The sequence below is a fragment of the Xenopus tropicalis genome, chromosome 8, assembly GCF_000004195.4.
Source record: "Xenopus tropicalis strain Nigerian chromosome 8, UCB_Xtro_10.0, whole genome shotgun sequence".
Taxonomy (NCBI): Eukaryota; Metazoa; Chordata; class Amphibia; order Anura; family Pipidae; genus Xenopus; species Xenopus tropicalis.
In genome coordinates, this window is record NC_030684.2 from 122,831,163 (window position 1) to 122,856,056 (window position 24,894).

At 38.8% G+C, this 24,894-nt stretch overlaps 1 protein-coding gene across 1 annotated transcript in view; it reads left to right on the top strand.

Annotated features, from left to right (window-relative positions):
• The first annotated feature begins 862 nt into the window (after positions 1-862).
• LOC100493820 (scavenger receptor cysteine-rich type 1 protein M160-like) overlaps positions 863-24,894 on the top strand; it is a 363,414-nt gene continuing 339,382 nt past the window's right edge. Inside the window, exons 1-5 of the mRNA XM_031891745.1 lie at positions 863-883; positions 1,225-1,606; positions 5,004-5,339; positions 5,878-6,195; positions 13,048-13,359. Of these exons, the coding sequence (XP_031747605.1) occupies positions 863-883; positions 1,225-1,606; positions 5,004-5,339; positions 5,878-6,195; positions 13,048-13,359 (1,369 nt within the window). The remainder of the gene's footprint in view (positions 884-1,224; positions 1,607-5,003; positions 5,340-5,877; positions 6,196-13,047; positions 13,360-24,894) is intronic.

The window sequence follows — 24,894 nt, forward strand, 5'->3', positions numbered from 1 at the left end:
ATCTTTAAGGCAAATACCACAGATATCGCTATAAATATTAGTAACAGATCTTGCAGCCAAATTGTATTATGTTTTTGTTTTTTGTGATTGTGACTAAAAACATTGCAGAACACTCCAGGATCTCATATATTCTTTTTCCCCTCTATTGGACAGATATGCCAGAGGACATAAGACTTACTGGAGGAGCCACTGAGTGTGAGGGGAGGCTAGAAGTGAAATATAGAGGAGAATGGGGCACAGTATGTTCTGACTCTTGGGATGTGAAAGAAGCTGCTGTGGTTTGTAGGCAGCTGGGTTGCATTCATTCTCAAGAAGACGTTGCCCATGTCAAAGCTGCCTATTATGGATCTGGCACCGGAATAATTTGGCATCGGGGTCTCAACTGTTCTGGAAATGAATCTTACCTGTGGGAATGTAAAGATGCGAGAACATTTTGTAGCCATGATTTAGTTGGTGTTATATGTTCTGGTAAGGAAATCTTTATTGCAGTTAATATTCTAATGACATTAATAAATATTTTATAATGTGTATACGTATATATATATATATATATATCAAACTCAACAGTAGAAAGCACTCACAGCTACAGCATCAATCAGGTCAGTGATTTATTTCAGCATAAATCACTGACCTGATTGATGCTGTAGCTGTGAGTGCTTTCTACTGTTGAGTTTGATGTATTATTTTTGTCAGCACCCAGCCTGTGCCCGATACTGGTGAGTGCCGATTCTTTGCAAGACTATATATATATATACATATATATATACCTGTATATATATATATGTCACAGAATTGACTAATTTAAAAGAAATCAAACTGACAAATATAAACATGTAAACATCACATCTGATCAGCTGTCATCATGTGCAAGTTAAAGAGCAATGTAACTAGTCCATTGATCAACATTGTACTAATTGTATTGATGTAAGTAACCTTGTATATGCTCCCTTCATAAAATGGCACCCAACCTTCTCTTGAAACTATCTAATGTGTGAGTAAAATTGCTTCAAATTGTGTATTCTGTAAAATGAAAAAATCACCTTGCGATTAAACCTACTTTAATTATTATTTGTTCTTATCTCAATTAAATCTACTGGCGAATAAAACTCTCACCAATGAGGAGAGTGTATATAAGGTGTTCATATTTATACTGACTATATAAAATAATCCTAGAAGAGATTCAGGTCTCAATACAGTGCGGTCTCAGTAATGGTTATCATGTAGACAATAGTAGAAGGAATCATCTCGTATATACCCCTGCTGATTCTCTGTTTGGCAGGTAAACCCGAGGAGCTACGGCTGGCTGGAGGAGCCAATCCATGTGAGGGGAGAGTAGAAGTGAAGAAGAAAGGAGAGTGGGGTACAGTGTGCAGCTTTTTCTGGGATGAGGATGAAGCCGCTGTGGTTTGTAGGCAGTTGGGGTGCAGTGATCCCCAGAAAGAGAGTGTATATGTGAAACCTGAATATTTTGGACCTGGCGCTGGCAAGATTTGGCTTATGAATGTGAATTGCACAGGAAATGAATCAGACCTCTGGGAGTGTAAACAACGCATGAAATTCCTGCAAAATTGTGATCATGACCATGATGTTGGAGTTATTTGTTCTGGTAAGTAAACTTCAATAGCATTATATTTTAGAGAATATAGACGTGTGAGTTGGCATCACGATTCAACCCTGATTATAAACCCACTAATCACAGTTTGGGTGGAATTCTAACAAGCACTCATGTTGCCAGTGACTCCTTAGCACAACAATATTTGCACAACTTTGAAGCATCTTTCGGCTTTCTTCCTGCTTCTCCCTTTCACACCATTCTATCCATCTATCAATTAATAACAGTATGAGGCTAATTTATTATTATTTCTTTTTTTTTTCAAAACTTGGCACAGAAAAAAAAATTGTCATTAAACTCAAGCAAGGTTGTTTTTATTTATATTTTGTTTCTTGATGGCTAGCATATTTATAAAATAACTTGATCTGGTTAAGTTGTAGGTGTGTGGGGAAACTTGATTGCATTGTCTGTCTAAAAAACTCAAATACTTTTAAAACTTAAATAAACTCAAAAAAACTTAAATAAAATGGCTTGAATGTTGAAGATACACCTCATGGACTTTTATAGAAGCTTATCCAGTTTTAGTTGTCAAATTTTTTTTTTTTATTAGAATTAGATTTTTTTTTGATTGATTAAACTCAACAGTTCAAAAAACTCAAATTTGAAAATCAAATTTTTGCTGAACTTTTCAAATTTATGTTTCCAAATGTGAATTTTTTGAGGTTTATCAGTAAACAAAATCTCCACGTTTTGAATGAAATTTGAATAAAACTTTTAATAAAGTTTGTAGCACAATTAACAATGTTGAGGTTTTTATTGAGTTTTAAGACATAAAGGGAGTAAACTTCATTAACAAATATGTATAGTTCTTTGGAAAATGCATTTGGAGATGTATATGACCACCCTGATATCCTCTCTGTCACATATAGGCAGTTCCTGCTGGCACCTGATTTTTTGTGTAATTCCACATCTGCAACATTATATAGGACTCTAAATACCTAAAAAAGAGAAAAATGACAATTTGTATAATAAACATGTTTTATTATTTACTCAAACAAGCTAAAAACAAGCTCACCCACTGGGTTTTAAAGCAGAAGACAGGATAATAGCTGATCAGACTCCTGGCTCTACCTAAGCTGATCAGAAAACCCTGCACTACACTGATGAGCCCCAAGAAGCGTGAAACCGGTCTGTAGTTGGGACTCTGATCAGCTATTATCCTGGCATCTGCTTTAAAACCCAGTGGGTGAGCATTAGTCTATAGGATAAACCCATGTAAATGGGACTTTTCTAAGAGCCTAAAGGAATTTGTTCCCAGAATCCCTTTTTGACTTATTTGCATACGTATGAGGCGGTCTCCTCAACACTTTTAGCTTGTTTGTGAATCCCCACTCCTGGCTCTACCTAAGCTGATGAGAGAACCCTGCACTACACTGATGAGCCCCAAGAAGGGTGAAACCGGTCTGTAGTTGGGAATCTGATCAGCTATTATCCTGGCTTCTGCTTTAAAACCCAGTGGGTAAGCATTAGTCTATAGGATAAACCCATGTAAATGGGACAAGCCCATGTTAATGGGACTTTTCTAAGAGCCTAAAGGAATTTGTTCCTAGAATCCCTTTTTGAATTATTTACTCAACAGTGAACAAACATTATGGTTGGAAAAGCCCCATGCCTCCTGTACACTTCAATATATATAGTTCTTTGGAAACACCAGACTTACCAAACACCCACCGCAGTACTCTACCAATATTAGCAAACTTTAGACTGCAAGGGGGAAAAGCCACTGATCTTTTTTGGAAAAGTACATAAACGGAAAATTTAAACTGGGTTTATATGATGTTCTACCCCAAACTACCCTTATGACATTTCTTAAAAAATACCTTTAATATTGCACTTTACAGCATCTTGTCTCTCACATATCATTGGATTTTCATGGCTGAAACTTTGTTGACTGCAAAACCAACATACAGCCTCTGTTTTATGTAAAGTAATACTTAGGGGCACATTTACTAATCCACGAACGTCCGAAAAGCACCCGAATGTGTTTTTTTCGTAATGATCATTATTTTGTGACTTTTTCGAGCACTCAATACGAAAAAGTCACGACAATTCGCGAAAGTCGTAATGGCTATGAAAAAGTCGCGGCAATTCACGAAAGTCATAATAGCTATGAAAAAGTCGCTACAATTCACGAAATTTGTAATGGTTATGAAAAAGTCACGACAATTCACAAACGTCATAATGCTATGAAAAAGTCGCGACAATTCACAGAATTTGTAATGGCTATGAAAAAGTTGCGACAATTCGTGCAAGTCGTAACGGCTACAAAAAAGTCGCAAAATGTTCATTTTCCAATCCGAATTTTTCCCATTCGGATTCGTGGATTAGTAAATCAGCCCTTAGTGATGGGCGAAATAATACACCAGACATGGATTGGTGGCAAATTTCCGTGTGTCGCCTTTGGCGGATTGTATGAAACAGATGACAAAATTCACCACAGGAAAATTTTTTGCTTAACAAAAAATTGTCGCCTGCTCAGGAGAGCCAGTTTTCATATTTAGAATGTTTTACCTTGGTACATAAGGATATGTGGGATGCAGAAAACAGCAAGCTTTAAGGGAATTTTTAGAGAGTTTATAAAAATGCTTTTTTGGTGTATTTGGCTTTATTGGAATGTGTGTATTCCAAAAATATATGGTTACTTTTAGGGTCTCTTATAGAACATACAATGTAGGCAGGTAGGGATACTGTTACCCATTATCTAAGTATTTCTCCAAAGTAAAACATAAAAGTGCTCATGTACATCCCCAAGTGCAGTTGTGGTTCCCACAATTTCTCCACTTTAATTAAAAGTACTTGCATCAAAATTGCACTTCTGTATAGTTTTCTCAGTGCTGCTCAATCCTTCCTGCCTTATATTCCAAATTCAATGCTGCTGTGCCGATTGATGCAAGGGTACCCTGGACCTACCGTCTCCTCCAGACCAGCTCCATGGTTCTCTCAGTGCTCTGCGTCAATCGGCAAAGTTCAGTTGCACTGAAATACCAGAAATGACAGCAGTAAACACTGGAAATGATGGCAGGCAGACTTCAAAAATATTCAGCATATTTGTGTGCACAAGAACACTGGAATTCTGGAGAAAAAAATACTGCATTGTGGGAAACATACATGGAGATTGTGTTGGAAATTGCACTTTTCCCACTTCACTTGCAAATGTACTTGAGCCGTAATATCTTCTTCTCTAATCATGTGGTGGCTAATATAAAGCTGTACTTAATTACAGCCTAAAATATGTCTATAAAGATTCTCATTCATCCAGGTCATGATATACAGTATCTTATTTAGACTTTATTCTGCTAGATACAGCCCAGAATATTAAATCCATCTTTTATCAGTTTATCTAATTGTTGTGATTTGCATCTATTGGGATTTTGTTGCATCCCTAAATTAGGTTTTCTTTGCTGCATCTGTGTAGGTGAACCAGAGGAACTGAGACTGGTTGGAGGAGCCGCTGATTGTGAGGGGAGAGTGGAAGTGAAACACAGAGGAGAGTGGGGCACAGTGTGTGGCCATGACTGGGGTTTGGAAGAAGCCACTGTAGTGTGCAGGCAGCTGGGATGCAACAGTTCCCTTATCAAAGCATCTTCATTTGGAGCCGGTTCTGGGAAGATATGGCTGGGTCATCCACGATGTACGGGTAAAGAGACAGCTCTTTGGAAATGTAACCACCGGATGTGGGGACTTCACTATTGTGCTCACCATGAAGATGTGGGAGTAGTCTGTGCAGGTAGGATGAGACACAAGGTGCAGAGTTTTCTCTTTTTCCTATGTTGTTGCTTGAAACTAAAGGCAGGGGAAGAAACTCATTAATTTAGACAAAACAATTTTGAAAACAGTAAAAAATAGAATCTAAAAAAGTCAGTATTATTTGGTGCACTAATTGATATGCTTGCATTAATGGAGGTGAAATGTACCATTAAATCTGAAATAAGCAATATTCAAGGTTAACCACATGATATATCAACATTGCATTAAACTTATGCAGATCAGAAGCAGTACAGTGACACACAGCATGGATATGTTACCCGATATGCAGGCAGTCAAGATTCACCATTACAGTTACTGATAATAAAACCTTATTCTCACATTCTTCTTTGCCCCCTCCTCTCTGTTCTTCTTTTTGTTTCTCTTTCAGTAACTATCCTTAGTTATAATTAAATCTGAGAACAGATCAATTCCAATGATATTGCTGGATATTACAGGTTGTATTAGCTGAGCAGAACTGATAACTTGCTCATGTATATATTTCTTCTCCTAATTTTCAGGTGAACCAGAAGATGTGAGATTAGTCGGAGGAAGTACTAAATGTGAGGGAAGAGTTGAGGTAAAGCACAGAGGAACGTGGGGCACAGTTTGCAGCGATGGCTGGAATAATAATGCTGCTAAAACTGTATGTAAGCAGTTGGGCTGCAAACCACTTCATGAACCTGTGCATAACATTTACTTTGGAGCTGGAGAAGGCAGAATTTGGCTGAGTGGCTTGAGCTGTACATCTGAAGACCAGGTGCTGTGGGACTGTAAGCGCAACATGTGGGGACTGCACAAGTGTCGGCATGCAGAAGATGCTGGAGTCATCTGTTCAGGTCTGAATCCTTTTATGTTCTTATAGGACATACTTTACCTGAGATAATGTTGAAGGCCAAATAACTTGGTTCAGCATCACACAAATCATTGTACCATGTGGTCAACATGGAAATGTTGGCAGTTGACTATAAGGGGCCCATTTACTAAGGTCTTTTGAGAAAAGTTTGAATTTTTTTCATGATTTACATATGACTTTTTTGGCATAGGACAATTGTTTAATTTTTTTTCCTCAAAAACTTTGAGATAATTCTTTAAAACCCACAAATGTTCAAGATTTCTAAAACTCTATGTGACTTATTTAAACTAATAAAAAGTGTGCCTGGTTGAGGCTGCCGAGGACCATTGAGACTATGGAGACTTAGAATAGTACAGAAATAGAATAGTCAGCGACAGCCTGTCCTTGACCCATTTTCAAGGGGAAGTTAAAAGCATTGTTTTCTATTTCACACACTTTCAAGGGGAAGCTAAACCCATAATTTTTTCCTATTTAACACAGTTTCAAGGGAACTTTAACCCTACTTTTGTTTTCTGTTTCACACAGTTTCAACTGAAACTTTTTTTTTTTCAAGATATGGCAATATAGTCTTGACAATTTCGTAAAACTTCTCACTAAAATTCTTGATTTTTTGGAGAAAATTTTCCTGAACATTTCAGAAAAAAATAAAACAACATTTTAAATTTTCTTACGATCAATGTACAAATTATTGTGACTATTATAAATACATGATTGATTTTTTAATCAAATAACTCTCAGTTTATGTGAGTTTCTAAAAACAAAAGTAAATCTGCCCCTAAATAGTTCCATTTTGCTACGTGTGTGTGTGTGTGAATCTTTCTTTGGGATATCTCTATGCTGCATCTACTGACTTAACAGATGATACCTAAGTGCATGGAGACACCACCCTTTGCATTACTTCTTCACGGCACTTCATCATGAACACTATACTATCTTTGTAGCGTTTGCATGGGATCACTATAATGTACTGCAGAATAGGTTAAGACTATACAAATAAAAAAGTACATTTTATTTAATAATCAGAACACATTAATGCTCTGGTGGCATGGACAAGCAATGCTACATGCTTTTTTTATTTGTAATGAGGCGGTATAGGTTAAATAGAGCAGCAATCTATGGCCTGTATAAGGTAGTGGAGCCTTATCTGCAGCCACTAACACACAGAAGCCATGCTGTTCCTGGCACTAACAAACTTCTGTGCTCCCTTCATTTTTTCATCACAGGAAATTTTTTAGAAAGTTGGAGCGATATATGGGGGAGTATCACAGCCCACATTTTCATGTTGCCTTGGTTACGTGCGTAATAGGGTGTGCTAATATCGCGTGCTACAAAATGACGCATAAATAGATTGCATGCTTTAAAATATAGCTCAAAAATATATCATCGCAAGATAAATGTGTTTCTTAATTCAGACAAGTGTCCTTTTTGTGAATCAGTCGTTAATTCTCCAAATATAAGAAGTGATAATATTTTTAATGCATGCTATAAATAACACTGTTTTTTTCGGCCTTTAGTGAATCAGCCCCTTTGTCTCACTAGGTCCAGACACCATTTTTTGAGTGTTTAATCATGCCTCTAGATGGTGGTAGAGTGCAAAAACACAATAGAAAATGCCATAGACCACATGCCACCTTGTGGCGAATACTGTTATTGCTCCCCTGTGTTAGCTGGAAGAGACATAATGCATAAAGGAACTTGGCTTCATCTGTACGTGTACAACCAATATTTCAGTAGTTTGTATTTTATTTGAAACCTTTTTCAGGGTCGCAAATAGAGGCTGAAACATTGGTTGTACACATATGTTTATTTAATACAGAAATTTTGTTAATTGAGATTTACGCATGTTTTCTAGTATTATGCGATTGTTTCATTTTTTCTTCAAAAACCCTACATTATTCTGTGTATTTTCTCCAAAAAAATTTGAGAATGTTTTTAAAAACCACGAATGTTTGAGATTTATTAAACTTGTGACTTTTTTAGACTGACAAAAAGCACGCCAGGTTGAAGCTGTCGAGAACCATTGAGTCTAATGGAGGCTTAGAATAGTAGAGAAATAGAATAGTCAGTGACAGCCTGTCCTTGACACAATTTTCAAGGGGAAGTTAAATGCATAATTTTTTTCAATTTCACACACTTTTAAGGGGAAGTTAATCCCATAATTGTTTTCTATTTCTCTCAGTTTCAAGTGGAAGTTTGTCACATAATTGTTTCCTATTTCACTCAGTTTAAAGGGAAAGTCAATCCCATCATTACTTTCCATTTCACACAGTTTCAAGTGAAACTTAAACACATTATTGTTTTTCCAAGAATTGAGCACCAGTGCACTGAAAACGGCCACTGGAGCACATCCTGTTTCATGGAAATGAAATGAATGTCCGTTTGAATTTCATGATTTTTTTTTTGTTTTAATGTTAATTTATTCTTGAAAATTTTGTAAAACTTTCACCAAAAAACTTTTCCAAAACATTTTGGATAAAAATAAAACAAAATTCAAAACTTTCATATGATCAACTTACAAATTAACATGACTATTAATAAAGACATCATTGAATATACAGTATTTTTTTTAATTAAAAAACTCTCAGGAGTTAATGGGAGGTTTTAAAACAATAAAAAATCGGATTTTTAGTAAATCGCCCCCAAAATTATATATGTATCTGTATATATATATATATATATATATATATATATATATATATATATATATATATATATATATACAGTCTACAAGATTTTCAGCACACCAAACCCATAATATAAATCACCTGGGTGCTACGTCCATGTGTCTAATTATCCAGAAGTCCAAAAATTGGGTGCACCCTTGATAATGGGTCTTGATAATGGTCTTAGGAGGAGTATCAGACCCCTTATCCAGAAACCCATTATTCAGAATGTTCCGAATTACAGAAAGGCCTCCCATAGACTCCATTGTAATCAAATAATTCACATTTTTAAAAATGTTTTACTTTTTCTCTTTAAAAAAACAAAACAGTACCTGTACTTGATCCCAACTAAGGTATAATTACCCCTTATTGGGGGCAGAACAGCCCTATTGGGTTTATTTCATGGTTAAATGATTCCCTTTTCTCTGTAATAATAAAACAGTACCTGTACTTGATCCCAACTAAGGTATAATTACCCCTTATTGGGGGCAGAACAGCCCTATTGGGTTTATTTCATGGTTAAATGATTCCCTTTTCTCTGTAATAATAAAACAGTACCTGTACTTGATCCCAACTAAGATATAATTACCCCTTATTGGGGGCAGAACAGTCCTATTGGGTTTATTTAATGGTTAAATGATTCCCTTTTCTCTGTAATAATAAAACAGTACCTGTACTTGATCCCAACTAAGATATAATTACCCCTTATTGGGGGCAGAACAGCCCTATTGGAGTTATTTAATGGTTAAATGATTCCCTTTTCTCTGTAATAATAAAACAGTACCTGTACTTAATCCCAACTAAGATATAATTAATCTTTATTGGATGCAAAACAATCCTATTGGTTTAATTACTGTTTATTACTGTATATTTTTTAATAGACTTAAGGTAGGAGATCTGAATTACTGAAAGACCCCTTATCCAGAAAACTCCAGGTCCCCAACCATATAATTATGTTGGGGATAGGTGCAGTACAGTGTGAAATATGTACATTGTATATGTTTGGATGCAACTAATGGATATGTTGAGTTTGGGCTTTTACTCTTTGTATATGTAATGTGTTGGAATAATAATCATATTTGGGCATACTATATATAGTGATCTGTGGAAAGAGCTAAGGTAAAGGAAGGGTTAATTTATTATGTTGAATTGGGGTGGAGGGTGGACTTAAGATTTAAAAGTAACTGGTTTTTAATTATTGTGGCTGGAGAAAGGAGTGGGAAGCTCTTAACCTTTTTAGTGCCACAGGACGTAGAATCTACGTCCTGTGTATCAAAGTACCTAAGTGCCACAGGACGTAGATTCTACCTAAAAAAACCATTTCTGGCCAGAAAGCTGATTTTAAAGTTGTTTAAAGGGTGCCACGACCTGGACAGTGACATGCAGGAGGGGGATCAAGGGCAAAAACTTCTCTGAAAAATACTTTGTTGGCACAGCGTTGTGCAAAAAACGCAAGCTATTCTAGCGAAAATACACAGCTTTTTTGCTATGTCGCGCTAAACACAATGAAAACGGGATTTGCAGAAAAACGCCATATGTGACTTGTGCGCCGTATTGTACAATACTTTTGCGACGATAAAAAACGCGGCAGAAAACGCCGTGCGAACCCAAACTGCGAACATACACGTTCGCGAACACCCGATGTTCGCGCGAATTTGTTCGCTGGCGAACAGTTTGCTACATCTCTAGTCGTATGGCACATAATGCACATGCCGGTAGCTTATATTGCAGTGTATATACTTTGTATGCACTAACTTCCTTTTGGGGTCTCTAAATGCCAGATACATCGGTGATCCTATGCACAATGGGCATCAAACTGTTCAGTGGACCCTTGGCTTTCATATTTTTGGTGTGTTCTTTTGGTACCTAATGTTATGTGGGAAATAGGGTGCTTGAAAGTGGAAGATTTGATGTGATTTTCAGGTATTTCATCGAAACCAACAATTTTTGGAAAGCATTGCGACTCTGTAGTTTGGAGTAGAAAGACATGGGTACCAATTTTGAATTCGCCCAAATGTGTACTTTCCAAAAATATATGGTTTTGGGGGGGTCAATGTATTTTTTTGTGTTTTTACCCCACAGAAAATGCAGTAAATGTGTTGAATTTTCAGTAGCTAAAGAGATCTCCGGGGCAATTTGTATGTACTAACTTCCTTTTGGGGTTTCTAAATTCCAGATACATCGGTGATCCTATGCACAATGGGCATCAAACCGTTCAGTGGACCCTTGACTTTCATATTTAGGATGTGTTTTCTTGGTACCTAATATTATGTGGAAGATATAATGCTTGAAAGTGGAAGATTTGAGGCAATTTTTTTAGAATTTTCATAATTTTTTATAGAAAATGCTAAATTCAGTAAAGCATTGCCGTTTGGTACTTAGGAGTTGGAAGACATAGTTACCCATTTCGGATTCATCAGAATGTGTACTTTTCAAAAATGTATGGTTTCCTGGGGTAAACCTAATGTTTCAGGATTTTTGGCTTTGGAATGTAAAGTAAGCCGTATTCTGCTGTAATGCTTTGAAAATGTAGTAATTTACTGCTGGGAGTTTTTGATCTATAGAAGTCAGAAATCTCAATAAAACTATACATATCAGGTATTGGCACGTTCGGGAGACATGAGGCTTTCCAAATCAGTTGAATTTTTGTCCATAAAATAAAATATGTTTCTGGTATAAATCCCTATATCATGAAAAATAGCATTTTTTCTTTTTTTTTTTTGTATTTCAAGCTCTAAATCTTGTTCCAGAAGTGGAAATACACAAAAACTCAGGCATATTTGGAAAGTTCAGGTTCTCCTGAAAAAAACAATATATAGTTTGCCTACCTAAACTTAACCCTGCCCCCAGTAAAAGCCTCTAAACTGAGAGAGCACAGAATGTTTACAAAACGTCTGATACTGAGGGGAACGGAAATGTCAAATTCTGCTGGCACTTAAAGGGTTAAACTTCTTTGTATTTTTTTACAATTTTTAACAATAAAGCAACTAAAGAGTGCAGGACTTTTTTGTTATATGATAATGTAATGTCTGTGCAGTTGTTTAATGCTTAAATATTTACTCAAACATTGATCATCTGCACAGACATTACATTATCATATACATACAGTATGTATCCCACTTTAGTTGGTTGTGCTGGTGCTGGTGCCCTTATGGCTACTTCTGGCGCTAACAGGAGTCCTGAGCCCGTGCTTACTATAGGGGTAACAGGGAGTCTTCACTCTAAATGGCGTGCCTCCACCCAGGGGTGATGCTGTGGGACTATACCTCCCACCCTGGGACCTTGATATTACACTGCAACCTCTGTACCTTGCCCCTCCCTGGTGTAGCTGCTTACTGGAGGGTAGGTGATCTTTGGTGCAGGAATGAGCCAGATACACACGGGCTCTGATGAGTAAGATGAATGTCTTTTATTTGAGCAGAACCTCTCCAGGAGTGGCTTACAAATTGACAGGGCAGATACTCCTCACTTCACCTTTAGAGTACCTCCCTCCCGTTGGGTAACCTACGGTACTCCTGCCAAATGATCCCTTCTTGGTGCTCCCCCCGGTACTCTTGCCAGGCTGATCCCCATTCAGGACTCACCTTGGTACTCACGCCTAGGTTCCCACAGAGTAGGACCCCCTCTAGTGGTGGCTTGATCCACCTACCTAGATATTTTAGGGCCTACTCTCCAGCATATGTAATGCTGGGGGTCTTAACCCCACTACCACTCCTGGAGGGGCAATATCCGCCCATTCTAACCTAAGTACTTACATGTCACTCCTGGAGTAACCTATCACCATAACTGACTATCTAGAAATGGAGCCTGGGGTGCTTCTCTACCACAGCACATGGCTGCATCACCTTATATAACCTTACACACCGCCCCGTAGCTGTAACCCGAACTGCAGGGGTACTCCCTGTTAACTACTAATATCCCAGATCATACCCAGTGTCCCAATTACCAGCACCACCCTGGGGCCTATATTAGGGGTGTCATCCTACGGGGCCTGTTTTTGTCAAACACCTACACATATATACATACAGAACTGTAGAAAAATACAAAGGCAACAATTTCAGAGCTTCCCTCTCCCACTAAAGGTTCTAACATTGCATTATATTAGTTCAGTATTTCACTTATCACAATTACTGAATCAGCATATACTGTATCTATCTTTCATCCTTTCACAGACTCACTGGAGGATTTGAGACTTGTTGGAGGAGCAAACCAATGTGAGGGGAGAGTGGAGGTGAAGATGAAAGGACAATGGGGCACTGTGTGTGGTGGAGACATCAACAGAGAGGCTACAGTTGATGCAGTGATCTGTAGAGAGTTGGGCTGCAACAGCACAAACACCCAAGCAACTTCATTTGAAGCTGGCAGTGGGAAGATCCTGCTATATGATGTGTCCTGTAAGGGAACTGAGACTTCCCTCTTGGAATGCTCCTACACAAAATGGGGAGACTGTAGGCACAATCAGGAGATTGGAGTCATCTGTGCAGGTTGGAAACTTGTCATTTTAAACTTTTAATCATATTTTATTTTCTTATTGGAGGAACAAAGAGTTCATTTATCATTAAGAGAAGCTGAGTACACTGCAGCTTCTCTGATTATTGGCAATTTTTTCACTTCTCTGTTTCTCTGGAATCCTTTATAACCTCTTTTGTCCCACCCACTAGTTTTGGCAACTGGCTACTATGCAAGGCACTCCATTGGTGATCCTCTTTTCCCAGAAGTGCACTGGGTCTCCCAGCCAATCAGATTTCTCTCCAGTCCGTAACTGGCTAGATGATGTCACAAACAGGGGAAAGAGGTCTCTGATCCCCTACAATTGCTTGCAGAATTTCAGCATCATGGCACCAAATATAAATGATGTGAATGTGACATTTGTGTCATTATGGACTGGTTTGGGTAAAATTTTGAACTCTTATTTTTCATCTGTATATACAACTGAGGAGCCAGCTAATGAAGGCTTCCCTTTTAATAGACCCAATTCTAGTATTAAAACTAATGATGAATGGGTCAAAAGAGACTTGAACATGTAAGGTAAATAAAGGTCCAGGACCAGATGGGATTCATCCCAGGGTATTAAATGAGCTGAGCGCTGTGATTGCCAAACCTCTCTGCTTAATTTTTAACCCTTTAAGTGCCAAGGGATGTAGATTCTACGTCCTGCTGCACTTCCGGATTTGGGAGCGGAGAAGTGGCTTTTCAAGCCACTCCTTCGCTCCCCGCTCGTTCCCCAGCCTCCAGACAATAGTCAGAGGGGGGAACGAGTGGCCCCTGGGGTGCGATCGCCCAGGGGCCCCATGGGAAATACCTGGCTTTCCCTTGCAGTGCCTCTGCCTTCTGCAGCTTCCCCCTCTGGCCCCCCTGCTTCCTGACATGCCTACACACAGATTGTTGTGTGCAGCTGCCTTTGCTGTGTCTACACAAATTCTTCTGCCAGGTAAGTGACAAATACACACAAAAACACACAATCACACACTTATTACACTAATACACACTTATACTTACACACAAACACATACATTTTTAGGGGTTTCATACTTTCAGAACACTTACAACACTCACACTTACTTGCACACACACACGCGCATGCACAAAAAACACATTTTACCTAGTATACACACACACACACTTATGTAATTTTGTAATTTTTTTTTTCTTGCATCGTTTTTATTCTTGCCTGAAAAAAATGTTTTATTGCCATTGAGGATAGCGTATTCGCTAACCACACTGCGCAATACCTTTTGTGTATTATTTTGGTGTTTCTACAACATTTTCTGTGATTGTGGTGCATTTTTAGGTATTTTGTTGCAATTTTAGCCATTTTATTGCATTTTCAGTTATGCATAGTTGTTGTTCGCTTGACTTTGTCTGTAAAACTTATTTGCCCAAGCCAAAATACTCAAACTGTTATTCTGACCGCAAATATTATTAGGCAAAAAAAAATGATTTTAGTGATTTTTTTTATTTTTATCAATTTTATTGCATTTCACATTGTTCTTTATTACTTGTCTTTTCACATGGATATTTTGTCTGCTGTATATCAATTTGGCATCCTCTGTACCCCACATAGTTTGGTAAATCTATTAATATTGGGCATCAAACTGTTCAGTAGACCCCTGGCGTTCATACTTAGAGTTTTTTATGTTGGTACGTTACAAAATGTGGGGGTATATAATGGGGCAACATGCAAGCTTTGTGACGATTTTCAGAAATGTCACATAAACCATTCTGTTTAGCATAGCTTTGTAGTTTGGTAGTTTGCAGTAGAAAGTTGTATTTACCCACTTTTGTTTTGTCAGAATGTGTACTTTCAGAAAATATATGGTTTTCTAGGGTCTTCGTACTGTTAGGGGTTCTTATGCCACATAATACACATACCGGGTGCAAAAATTGCACGAGCCGGAGCATCTTATGTGAAAATTCATATGCACTATTTTTATTTCAGTTCCCCTGTACGGCACGCAGTTTGGCCAATATATGCATATAGGGCATCAAACTGTTCCGTAGACCCCTCGCGTTCATATTTAGAAAGTTTTATGTTGATACGTTACAAAATGTGGGGGTACATAATGAGGTAAAATGCAAGCTTTGTAACGATTTTCAGAAATTTCATAAAATCCGTTCTGTTTAGCATAGCTTTGTAGTTTGGTAGTTTGCAGTAGAAAGTTGTATTTACTCATTTTTGTTTTGTCAGTATGTGTACTTTTGGAAAATATATGGTTTTCTAGGGTCTTCGTACTGTTAGGGGTTCTTATGCCACATAATACACATACCGGGTGCAAAAATTGCATGAGCCGGAGTGTCTTATGTGAAAATTCATATGCACTGTTTTTATTTGGGTGCCCCTGTACGGCACGTAGTTTGGCCAATATATGCATATAGGGCATCAAACTGTTCAGTAGACCCCTGGCATTCATATTTAGAAAGTTTTATGTTGATTCATTACAAAATGTGGGGGTACATAATGTGGTAAAATGCAAGCTTTGTGACGATTTTCAGAAATGTGAAAAAAAACGTTCTGTTTAGCATAGCTTTGTAGTTTGGTAGTTTGCTGTAGAAAGATGTATTTACCCATTTTTGTTTTGTCAGAATGTGTACTTTCGGAAAATGTATAGTTTTCTAGGGTCTCCTTACTGTTAGGGGGTCGTATGGCACATAATGCACATGCACTTTGTATGCACTAACTTCTTTTTGGGGTCTCTAAATGCCAGATACATCAGTGATCCTATGCACAATGGGTATCAAACCGTTCAGTGGACCCTTGGCTTTCATATTTAGGATGTGTTTTCTTGGTACCTAATATTATGTGGGAGATATGATGCTTGAAAGTGGAAGATTTGAGGCAATTTTTTAGAATTTTCATAATTTTTTATAGAAAATGCTATATTCAGTTAAGCATTGCTGTTTGGTACTTAGGAGTTGGAAGACATAGTTACCAATTTTGGATTCGTCAGAATGTGTACTTTTCAAAAATGTATGGTTTCCTGGGGTAAACCTAATGTTCCAGGATTTTTCGCTTTGGAATCTAAAGTATGCCGTATTCTGCTGTAATGCTTTGAAAATTTAGTAATTTACTGCTGGGAGTTTTTGATCTATAGAAGTCAGAAATCTCAATAAAACTATACATATCAGGTATTGGCACGTTCGGAAGACATGAGGCTTTCCAAATCAGTTGAATTTTTGTCCATAAAATAAAATATGTTTCTGGTATAAATCCCTATATCATAAAAATAGCATTTTTTTTTTTTTGTATTTCAAGCTCTAAATCTTGTTCCAGAAGTGGAAATACACAAAACTCAGGCATATTTGGAAAGCTCAGGTTCTCCTGAAAAAAACAATATATAGTTTGCCTACCTAAACTTAACCCTGCCCCCAGTAAAAGCCCCTAAGTTGAGAGAGCACAGAATGTTTACAAAACATCTGGCACTGAGGGGAACTGAAATGTCAAATTCTGCTGGCACTTAAAGGGTTAAGGATTCAGTGAGGTCTGGCATGGTGCTGAGAGACTGGTGAATTGCTAATGTGGTGTCGTTATTTAAAATTTTTCTTCCAAATATTCAATATATGCATAAATTATTGTAGCAATTGTGGACGGCCCAGTTTTCCACCACCTTCCAAAAATTCATAAATCCCTCATGAATTCATAAAACCTCCCTAGAAAGATGAATCATAGTGGCCAGTACAGATTCCTTAAATAAAGCTCTCTCAGACTGGGAAGATTATCGTTTGAAACCTTAGGTTTTGGAATCATATTTTTATTAAATAAGTTGATGAGTATTGTTTGGTCAGAAAAATATTCTTGGATTAATATGGATGTGAAATCTTTATATTCCTCTATACCACACTCAAAGGGATTACAGTCATTATTCCTGCCATTATACAGAAGATTTAACTTTTTTTCTTTTGGAAGACTTACAGTATTTATGAACACATATTATTTTTCTACTTTGTGGGGCAGTGGTGGGGGCTTCCTTTGCCCCTATGTACACCAAAATCTAAATGGGTTGATGGGAACAATCCCACTCCTGTAGATGTGATAATCCTTTTAGACAGTATATTATTTGGTATGGTCGTTACATCAATGATTTTATTTTATTTGGCAGGGTACTAATGATCAGGCACAGTAATTTCTCGGTTATCTGAACGATAATGATCTTAATCTTCAATTCTCAATGGATTTAGATATTGGGATCATTAACTATTTAGATCTTACATTGCAGGGTAACTTGTAGAGTAGATTTTCAAGTTTTTGAAAACTCATAATGGCAGTTTTGGGTGCTACAATTTGGCATCCAAAACACTCCCTACAAAGAATTCCATATTGACAATTTGTTAGATAAAGAAGAAATTGCTCTACAGATGGGAAATGTATAGAACAGTTAAGGAATATTATACAGAAGAGTCTCTTCTACTGATTTAACTAAGAAGTCCTGGAAGAAAGCTAGGGATGTATATATATATATAAAAGAGAGATTCCTTAGTAGGCAGGAAGGTCAGGTGGGAAGATAAGAAAAGATAAAGTGGAAAAGTAATAATAACATTACATAGTTACATAGTTACATAGGGTTGAAAAAAGACCAGAGTCCATCAAGTTCAACCCATCCAAGTAAACCCAGCACACACAACCCACACCTACACTCACATACATAAACTATATATACAGCCACTAATACTAACTGTAGATACTAACTGTAGATATTAGTATCACAATAGCCTTGGATATTCTGATTGTTCAAGAACTCATCCAGGCCCCTCTTATAGGCATTAACAGAATCTGCCATTACCGCATCTCTAGGAAGGGCATTCCACAACCTTACTGCCCTCACCGTGAAAAACCACCTATGCTGCTTCAAATGGAAGCTCCGTTCCTCTAATCTAAAGGGGTGACCTCTAGTGCATTGATTGTTTTTATGGGAAAAAAGAACATACCCCATCTGCCTATAATCCCCTCTAATGTACTTGTACAGAGTAATCATGTCCCCTCGCAAGCGCCTCTTTTCCAGAGAAAACAACCCCAACCTCAACAGTCTAACCTCATAGTTGAACCCTTCCATCCCCTTTACCAGTTTAGTTGCAGTCTCTGCACTCTCTCCAGCTCATTAATATCCTTCTTAAGGACTGGAGCCCAAAACTGCACCGCATACTCAAGGTGAGGCCTTACCAGGGACCTATAAAAGGGCAAAATTATGTTCTCATCCCTTGAGTCAATGCCCTTTTTTATACAAGACAGCACTTTATTTGCTTTAGTAGCCACAGCATGACACTGCCTGGAATTAGACAACTTGGTATCAACAAAAACCCCTAGATCCTTCTCCATTAAGGAAACCCCCAACACACTACCATTCAGTAGATAGTTCGCGTTTATATTATTTCTACCAAAGTGCATAACTTTGCACTTATCAACATTGAAGCTCATTTTCCAGTTTGCTGCCCAGTTTTCCAATTTAATCAAATCACTCTGCAAAGCGGCAGCATCCTGCATGGAACTTATAGTTTTGCATAATTTTGTGTCATCAGCAAAAATAGAAACAGTACTGTCTATGCCCACCTCCAGGTCATTAATAAACAAGTTAAAAAGCAAAGGACCAAGGACTGACCCCTGCGGTACTCCACTAACCACACTGGTCCAATTAGAAAATGTTCCATTTACCACCACTCTTTGTAATCTATCCTTCAGCCAGTTCTCTATCCAATTACAAATATTGTGTTCTAGGCCAATATTCCTTAATTTGATTATTAACCTTCTGTGAGGTACTGTATCAAACGCTTTAGCAAAGTCCAAGTAGATGACATCAACTGCCATTCCAGCATCGAGGTTCCTACTCACCTCCTCATAAAAGGCGACTAAATTAGTCTGGCACCACATTAGCAATCCGCCAGTCTCTCGGCACCATGCCAGACCTCAACGAATCCTGAAAAATTAAGTGAAGAGGCTTGGCAATCACAGCGCTCAGCTCATTTAATACCCTGGGATGAATCCCATCTGGTCCTTGACCTTTGTTTACCTTTACATGTTCAAGTCTCTTTTGAATTTCCCCCGAGTGACCCATGCGTCAGTAGCTAAATTACTAGAACTGGGAATATTAAAAGGGAAGCCTTCATTATCTGGCTCCTCAGATGTATAGACAGATGAAAAATAAGAGTTCAAAATTTCTGCTTTTTCCCCGTTCTCATCAACCAACTTACCCCCCCGTGATAATAAGGTTCCCACCCCTTCTTGCTTCATTTTTTTACTATTCACATAATTAAAAAATAATTTTGGATTCTTTTTACTCCTAGCTGCAATATCCCTTTCCATTTCTATTTTAGCTTGCCTGATAGCTTTTTTGCTGCTTTATTTGCTTCCTTGTACCTGATGAAAGTCCCTGCTGTCCCAGCTAACTTGAATGCTTTATAAGCACGTTTTTTCTTACCAACCTCGACACTAACACTTTTATTCAGCCATAAAGGTTTTGCATTGTAACCCTTTCTTGGCACTCTCTGCAGAAATTGTGTTACTCACTTCTTTGGGCTGTATTTTTCTTGCTCACTACAGAAGATTTAGTTCCCCGTGCATAAGGGTACTGGGAACTGGGGTTTACAGCGCAGTGCCTCTACCTAGTGGACACTGAGGAGCACACCTCAGGGGGATTCCACTAGTAATAATCACACACAGTTTGCAGCAAAGATAAAATTTATATAGCAGTTCGAAATTACAATAACTATAAAGTGCAAACAGTAATAAACCCTGCTATGGGAAACCCGTGTGGTTTTAGCCAAACCTGTGACACAGTCTCTCCCAGAACACCTTCCCACATTCTTCTGGAAGAAATACCCTTTCACAGTTCAGTCCTGGCAAAGTCCCTTCCCCAGAGCTCTTTAGTTTCCCTAGGTAGTGCTACCTGCCCCAAAGTATCTCTCCCTTTGGATAGTCATTGTATGAGGCACACAAGAAACACCTGTCCTCAATTTGCAAGTTTAGGGAGACAGTGGGAGCTAAATGCATGGCTAAAGTCTTGGTGTAGGAAGGAAGGGTTTGGGTTCCTAGAGCACTGGGCTGACTTTTCTTTGGGGTACAATCTATACAGCCGTGACGGATTGCACCTCAATGGAAGGGGGTCCGCTGTGCTAGGGGAGAGAATGGTTAAGAGGCTGGAGGAGTGTTTAAACTAGACAAGGGGGGGTGGGTGAGATAGAGTTGTATAGGAAAGCTAGTGTAGATGGGGCAGTGGGACTAGCAAAGGTTTGTGGGGGAGGAGTGAGGGGGGCATATAGTTTATCAGATAAGGAGCTTCCATTGTTACAAGGGAAACAGAGCTAAGGTGAATATTAGCCTAACTCTCCGTTAGCTAATGTAAACATCAGAGGGAGAAGTAGTAATCTCCGCTGCATGCTGGCTAATGCGCAAAGCTTGTCGGGTAAATTAGGGGAGCTGCAAGCTATTGCATGTATTGAAAATTATGATTTAATTAGTATCACTGAGACCTGTTGGGATGATAAATGCGACTGGGCTGTGAATTTAAATGGTTATACACTTTTTAGGAGGGACAGAGAGATTAAAAAGGGTGGAGGGGTTTGTCTTTATGTAAAGTCAGATTTAAAGCCATGTAATAAAAACATTACCAATGAAAATATTCGGAAAGGATTTTTTACAGTGAGAGCTGTGAAGTTCTGGAATTCCCTCCCCAAATCAGTCGTCCTGGCTGATACATTATATAACTTTAAGAAGGGGTTGGATGGATTCTTAGCAAGTGAGGGAATACAGGGTTATGGGAGATAGCTCTCGGTACAAGTGAGGGAATACAGGGGTAGGGGAGATAGGTCTTAGTACAAGTGAGGGAATACAGGGGTATGGGAGATAGCTCTCAGTACAAGTGAGGGAATACAGGGGTAGGGGGGATAGCTCTCAGTACAAGTGAGGGAATACAGGGGTAGGGGAGATAGCTCTCAGTACAAGTGAGGGAATACAGGGGTAAGGGGGATAGCTCTCAGTACAAGTGAGGGAATACAGGGGTAGGGGAGATAGCTCTCAGTACAAGTGAGGGAATACAGGGGTATGGGAGATAGCTCTCAGTACAAGTGAGGGAATACAGGGGTATGGGAGATAGCTCTCAGTACAAGTGAGGGAATACAGGGGTAGGGGAGATAGCTCTCAGTACAAGTGAGGGAATACAGGGGTAGGGGAGATAGCTCTCAGTACAAGTGAGGGAATACAGGGGTATGGGGGATAGCTCTCAGTACAAGTGAGGGAATACAGGGGTAGGGGGGATAGCTCTCAGTACAAGTGAGGGAATACAGGGTTATGGGAGATAGCTCTCAGTACAAGTGAGGGAATACAGGGGTAGGGGGGATAGCTCTCAGTACAAGTGAGGGAATACAGGGGTAGGGGAGATAGCTCTCAGTACAAGTGAGGGAATACAGGGGTAGGGGGGATAGCTCTCAGTACAAGTGAGGGAATACAGGGGTAGGGGAGATAGCTCTCAGTACAAGTGAGGGAATACAGGGGTAGGGGAGATAGCTCTCAGTACAAGTGAGGGAATACAGGGTTATGGGAGATAGCTCTCAGTACAAGTGAGGGAATACAGGGGTAGGGGGGATAGCTCTCAGTACAAGTGAGGGAATACAGGGGTAGGGGAGATAGCTCTTAGTACAAGTTGATCCAGGGACTGGTCCGATTGCCATCTTGGAGTCAGGAAGGAATTTTTTCCCCTCTGCGGCAAATTAGAAAGGCTTCAGATGGGGTTTTTGCCTTCCTCTGGATCAACTAGTAGTTAGGCAGGTTATATATAGGCATTATGGTTGAACTTGATGGACGTATGTCTTTTTTCAACCCAACTTACTATGTTACTATGAAAACGTTGAATCTCTTTGGGTAGAAATTTCAGTAGGGCTGAAGGTCACAAAGAAAATTATCATTGGTGTATGCTATAAACCACCCTGTATAGATGAGGGGGATGAGACCCAGCTACTGTTGCAAATGGAGGAGGCTTCACAACTGGGTCAAGTTGTTATTATGGGGGACTTTAATTATCAGGACATTGACTGGAGTAATGGGGTGGCTAAGTCAGAAAAAGCTTACGTGCTGTACGGGGCACCCAAATAAAAATAGTGCATATGAATTTTCACATAAGACACTCCGGCTCATGCAATTTTTGCACCCGGTATGTGTATTATGTGGCATAAGACCCCCTAACAGTACGAAGACCCTAGAAAACCATATATTTTCCGAAAGTACACATTCTGACAAAACAAAAGTGGGTAAATACAACTTTCTACTGCAAACTAACAAACTACAAAGCTATGCTAAACAGAACGGTTTTTATGACATTTCTAAAAATTGTCACAAAGCTTGCATTTTACCCCATTATGTACCCCCACATTTTGTACCGTATCAACATAAAACATTCTAAATATGAACGCCAGGGGTCAACGGAACAGTTTGATGCCCTATATGCATAGATTTACCAAACTATGTGGGGTACAGGGCCACCCAAGTAAAAATAGTGCATATGAATTTTCACATAAGATGCTTCGGCTCATGCAGTTTTTGCACCCGGTATGTGTATTATGTGCCCTACGACCCCCTAACAGTAAAGAGACCCTAGAAAACCATATATTTTCCGAAAGTACACATTCTGACAAAACAAAAATGGGTAAATAAAACTTTCTACTGCAAACTACCAAATTACAAAGCTATACTAAACAGAACGGTTTTTGTGACATTTCTGAAAATCGTCACAAAGCTTGCATGTTGCCCCATTATGTACCCCACATTTAGTAACGTACCAACATAAAACACTCTAAGTATGAACGCCAGGGGTCTACTGAACAGTTTGATGCCCAATATGCATAGATTTACCAAACTATGTGGGGTACACAGGATGCCAAATTGAAATACAGCAGACAAAATATCCATGTGCAAAGACAAGTAATAAAGAACAATGTGAAATGCAATAAAATTAATAAAAATTTAAAAAAATCACTAAAATCATTTTTTTTTTGCCTAATAATATATGCTGTCAGAACAACAGTTTGAGTATTTTGGCTTGGGCAAATAAGTTTTACAGACAAAGTCAAGCGAACAACAACTATGCATAACTGAAAATGCAATAAAATGGCTAAAAATGCAATAAAATACCTAAAAATGCACCAAAATCACCAAAATACGCTATCTGCAATGGCAATAAAACATTTTTTTCAGGAAAGAATAAAAACGATGCAATAAAAAAAAAAATTACAAAATTACATGTGTGTAAGTGAGTGTGTACACATGGTAAAATGTGTTTTGTGTGCATGTGTGTGAGTGTGCAAATAAGTGTGAGCACTGTAAGTGTTCTGAATGTGTGAAACCCACCAACCCCTCCAAACCCCCCCAAAATGTATGTGTTTGTTTGTAAGTGTGAGTATAAGTGTGTATTAGTGTATTATGTGTGTGTATTTTTTTATACTTACCTGGGACAAGCAGGCACAGAGATGCTCTGAAGGTGGGAGGAAGGACCCAGGAGCTGCTGCAGCTTCTTCCTGCGACGCTGATTGTGAGTATTCAAAAGGAGGAGGGAGGGGGGAGGGAAGGGAGAGCAGGAAATGTCAGGCATGCACAGACAGCGTGTCCTGACATTTCCTATGGGGCCCCTGGGCGATCACGCCCCAGGGGCCACTCATTCCCCCCTCTGACTGTTGTCTAGAGGCTGGGGAACGAGCGGGGAGCGAAGAAGCGGCTTGAAAAGCCGCATCTCCGCTCCCAAATCCGGAAGTGCAGCAGGACGTAGAATCTAAAAGGGTTAAAACATTGTTTTGCAGGTAAACACAACAGTATATTCCCCTTGTAAGCAAGGAGAGGCATCGCAAAGCAAAACCTTTATGGCTGAATAAAAGTGTTAGTGTCGCGGTTGATAAGAAAAAACGTGCTTTTAAAGCATTCAAGTTAGCTGGGACAGCAGGGACTTTCATCAGGTACAAGGAAGCAAATAAAGCAGCAAAAAGGCTATCAGGCAAGCTAAAATAGAGATGGAAAGGGATATTGCAGCTAGGAGTAAAAAGAATCCAAAATTATTTTTCAATTATGTGAATAGTAAAAAAATAAAGCAAGAAGGGGTGGGAACTTTATTATCACGGGGGGGGTAAGTTGGTTGATGAGAACGGGGAAAAAGCAGAAATTTTGAACTCTTATTTTTCATCTGTCTATACATCTGAGGAGCCAGATAATGAAGGCTTCCCTTTTAATATTCCCAGTTCTAGTAATTTGGCTACTGACGCATGGGTCACTCGGGAGGAAATTCAAAAGAGACTTGAACATGTAAAGGTAAACAAAGGTCCAGGGCCGGATGGGATTCATCCCAGGGTATTAAATGAGCTGAGCGCTGTGATTGCCAAACCTCTTCACTTAATTTTTCAGGATTCATTGAGGTCTGGCATGGTGCCGAGAGACTGGCGAATTGCTAATGTGGTGCCGTATCTTGGAAGGGGTAATAAGGGATAGGGTACTTGAATACATTGCAGTTCACAATACTATAAGTTTGTGCCAGCATGGTTTTATGCGTAACAGA